We start from the raw sequence: 4,394 nt of genomic DNA on the forward strand, positions 1-4,394 counted from the left end.
GGTCACATAGGGACAATCATGTCCCATGTCAGTTATCACATCCCCCTGTAGTTTAGATCTAATTCCCACATATCAGAAGAACGTGAGCCATTTGTCTCTCTGAGCTTGGCTTACCTCATCACACAGTTTGTTCTAGGTCCATCCATCTCACTGCAGATGACAACTTTGTTCTTTCTAATGGCTGTGTAAAATGCCCCTTGTGTGTTGTACCACAGCTTTGGATCCACTCCTTCATTTGGGCATCTGGGCGGTTTCCACATCTTGGCTATTGTGATTAGCCTGTCAATGGACATGGACGGGCAGCTGTCCTCATATCCTGGCTCCTGATGTCAGGGTCGGTGCCCAGGAGGGCTATGGCTGGGTCTAGGGAGGCTCTGTCTTTCAACAAATATGTAATGGTCACATATGGAGAACTTATGTCAACCCCCCTCCCACTCACACAGACACACACACACAGACACAGACACAGACACATACACACTGAGTGGGGACGTGCATCTGGGTTGATTCTATACCTTAACCTGATGACTCCAAAGCTTCCTGGTTTGTAATCTTCTAGATAAATTCCCACGAGTGGAATTGCTGGATTACAGAACAGTTTAATGTTAATTTTCTTTAATATTTACAATGTTATTGAAAAGCTCATATACAGAGGGGTTACAGTTACCAAAGTCAGGTGATGAGTACATTTCCATTTGAACAGTGTCACACATTCCCGCATTTCCACAGTTTTTCTCCTGACTCTTTTTCCTTCCCCCACAAAGTGGAGATGATCTTGCTTCCTGCACACATCTCTGTCCACATGGACACAGAATGGATGCTTCCTAAACAAGTGAATACTTGGTCTGATTATCCACAAAAACTGTCCGGGGAAAGCCTCAGAACTCGCAAGTCTTCTTCCTAAAGCCTGTAAAGTGCACACACAGGTTTTGTTCAGGAAGTGAAGCTTGCTCTTCTCTGATCAGGACGTAATGGAGAAATAAACAAGGACCTGTTTGAGCAGGTAGGGCTGTCCGGGATGCAGGGAGCTCAGTCAGATTGCTGTGAGATCACCTGGGCCCAGCCCCTCGTGCCCATGATGCACGTGCACAGTGACAGTGCTCATGACGGAGCCACAGGGACCCAGCCTCAATCCCAGACGGGACATCCACAGGACTCCAGAGCCATCGTGATGGAGGAAACCCCAGGACAGACGGGGCCCAGCAAGGTCAGTCTACATGCAAATGGCCTGTTGTCTGTCCAGTCCAACCCAGACTCCTCATGTCCACTTCCACGTCCCCATGGAGGACAGCAAGAGGCCCTGGTCAGGGGACACTAAGGAGTCCACCACGTTTCCAGGGTACCATCGGCTGAGCTCCAGGGGTATGGCCGACCCCTGTGTTTTATGGCTTGGGTCCCCAAGTATGTTTCGAGGTTGGGCAAAGAGAAAAGGAGGCTGAGAGTATGAGGGTCACTGAGGAGGAAAATGAATTAATGGAAGAATTCTGAAGCCCCATGCCCAGTGCTACAAGTAAGGGAGAAAGGAAGGATTTGAGGCCTATTAAGATTCCTGAGTTAGTGAGCTGTGCTGGTTCTGTCTCTGTATCTGTCTCTGTGTCTGTATCTGTCTCTGTGTCTGTATCTGTCTCTCTGTCTCTGTCTCTCCTATATTGAACTCAGGGCCTCTTTTGTGAGGCTAAAACCTGCCAATTTAACCATGTTTAAACTTTTCAAATCTTAGTTATTTTTCTGGTACTGTGCTGTGGTTTTGCCTGGGTCAGGTTGCAGACAGTGATTCCACACTTGCCTCCTGTGTAGCTGGAATCACAGGAAAGAGCTGCCACATTCAGCTTATTGATTGAGAGGAGGTCCTCAAAATCATTTTTCTCTCCTCCTCCCAAGTCTCTAGGATTACAGACACCAGTCACCATTACAGGCGGTTTCCCTCTTGTTCACAGAACAAATTCCGACTCTGTGAATCCTGGGATCTTTGTCCTGAGTCTCATGGGGTCACCAGGGTCCCTGAGTTTCTTCAGGATCAAATACTGGTCAACACTGCAGCACCATTTTTGCTTCCACTGTGATACTCTGTTCATTCTTAACAGTCCCAGCAGAGGACTGAAGACATCACAGAGGAGTGGGGGTCATAAACTCAAGAGAGATGCTGTCACACTGTGGACACAGAGGCAGGGCAGACAGCAGGAGAGCAGCCCTGGGCTCTGTGTGCAGCTGCTCCTGAGCTGACCCAGCTCCAAGCTGTGCTGAGCACCCCCTGCTGGTGCTGAGCACCCTGCAGGGAGGTTTGTGTCTGGCCCACACTGGATTTCCTGCACTGTGTGTCTAGTACAGTAATAGATGGCCGAGTCCTCCACTCTCAGGCTGTTCATCTGCAGGTAAAATGTGCTCTTGCTGTTGTCTCTGGAGATGGTGAAGCGGTCCTTCACGGAGTCTGCATACTCTGGGTCACTACTATCACCACTGATATATGAGAGCCATTGAGGCCTCTTCCCTGGAGCCTGGCGGATCCAGTGCATGTAGTAATCACTGAAGTCGAATCCAGAGGCTGTACAGGAGAGTCTCAGGGACCCCCCATGCTGTACCAAGCCTCCCCCAGACTCCACCAGCCGCACCTCACACTGCACACCTGCAAACACAGAGAATCCAGGTCAGCAATGGTCACACACATCCACTGTTCCTCCCACTCATGTCCATTTGCACACTCAGTATCCCTTGCTCCCCATGAATCACCTTTCAACAGAGCAACAAGGAGAACCCAGCGCAGCCCCAGCTCCATGGTGGTGGTCTGTGCTCAGTCACTGGTGGAATCAGCTCACAGAGCTCAGGTCAGGGCTGGGCTGGTTTTCATGGGCAGAGGGACGTCCTATTTGCATGTCCTCTGCTATAAAGCAGCTCTGGGGCAGAAGTCTCAGGAGGGCAGTGCACAGAGGAGATGCAGGTGGAAGACAGAGATTGTTAGATGAGTGAATAAACTGAAATGTCTGTAATCAATTGGCTTCAAGAAACCCAGTGATGGAATATGAACTTCTTTAGAGAAGTTAAACTCTGCTTCCAATAGTAAAGATTGCTGAGCCATTTGCTTTTAAAAACATTTTCCCTCTGCCTTTTGTATTGTTTATTGTTTGTATTTGGGAGGGTAAGGGGGTCACCTAAAATCTGGAACAGGAATGAACAAATATCATAGAGATACTCACCAGACACTGTGGAAAATGAACTGGAAATCTAATGGGTGGGGACAGGAGGGAAGGATTGGGAGAGAGCAACAGAAGGGAAGAATGGTTCATAAAAAACTGCACTGAATGTACCTGATTCACGTAACTAAACCTGCTCTGTACATCAACTACACAACATTTTTTTAATTAAATAAAAAATAAAGGTGCCGTTCAGTGAGGCAGTTTATAAACACACTGAGGCTTGATCAACATTGCCCCTTTCAACATTCTAGCCCACCCCTCCACCTCCTCTTCCCTGTCTCTGCTCAATGTTCAGGACATGTATGCTGACATCATTGAACAAAGCAGTTCATGGATACAAGGCATGTGGATCTGTGTCATTCCTTCCTCACCTTTCCCCTTTGACCCACCCTTAGCTCACTGTTCTCAATTCTGTGGCATAGGCACTGTATTCTTGCCAGTGTTCTCCACGTTGTCTCCCTCATTCTTCTAGCATTTGCCCCTCATCTCTCCACTCCCAGTACCCACTTTCTGGTGCTTACTTTGTTGTCCTTTGACTTAGTCTTTGTGAAGAGCTGTACTCTTTGATCTCTCCATAGGGTCTATTGTATGTGTCCCAGTGAGACATATAACAACAGCAGGAGAGGACCATTAGCATCGTTGTACAGAGGAGTCAGGGCCTGAGCTCCACAGCTGCTCCTGTGACTGCCATGACCTCAGTGTGAGCCCAGCACCCCTGCTGGTACTGACTGAGCATGACCTCAGTGTGTGCCCAGCGCCCCCTGCTGGTGCTGAATGAGCATGACATCAGTGTGTGCCCCTCGCCCCCTGCTGCTGCTGACTGAGCATGACCTCAGTGTGTGCCCAACGCCCCCTGCTGGTGCTGAGTGCCCTGCAGGGAGGTTTTTGTCTGGCCCACACTGGATTTCCTGCACTGTGTCTGTAGCACAGTAATAGACGGCTGTGTCCTCCACTCTCAGGCTGTTCATCTGCAGGTAAAGTGTGCTCTTGCTGTTGTCTTTGGAGATGGTGAAGCGGCCCTTCACAGAGTCTGGGTAGTATGTGCTACTACTACCATCGATGGATGAAATCCACTCCAGCCCCTTCCCTGGAGCCTGTCAGAGCCAGTTCATCCAATAACCACTGAAGGTAAATCCGGACACTGCACAGGAGAGTCTCAGGGACCCCCCAGGCTGCACCAAGCCTCCCCCAGACTCCACCAGC

General features: G+C 49.4%; 2 gene segments (V, D, J or C); both read right to left on the reverse strand.

Moving 5' to 3' along the window:
- Nucleotides 1-2,146: 2,146 nt before the first annotated feature.
- LOC106001258 lies at nt 2,147-2,827 on the reverse strand. The segment is given in 3 exon segments: nt 2,147-2,151; nt 2,297-2,623; nt 2,728-2,827. Coding segments are annotated over 3 exon segments (378 nt in total).
- A 315-nt stretch (nt 2,828-3,142) lies between these two features.
- The window catches only part of LOC106001259, a 31,064-nt gene continuing 29,812 nt past the window's right edge, over nt 3,143-4,394 (reverse strand). The window contains 2 exon segments of the V gene segment in view: nt 3,143-3,153; nt 4,090-4,285. Coding sequence covers nt 3,143-3,153; nt 4,090-4,285 — 207 coding nt within the window.

This window comes from Dipodomys ordii, unplaced genomic scaffold (assembly GCF_000151885.1).
Source record: "Dipodomys ordii isolate 6190 unplaced genomic scaffold, Dord_2.0 Scaffold281, whole genome shotgun sequence".
Classification (NCBI taxonomy): domain Eukaryota; kingdom Metazoa; phylum Chordata; class Mammalia; order Rodentia; family Heteromyidae; genus Dipodomys; species Dipodomys ordii.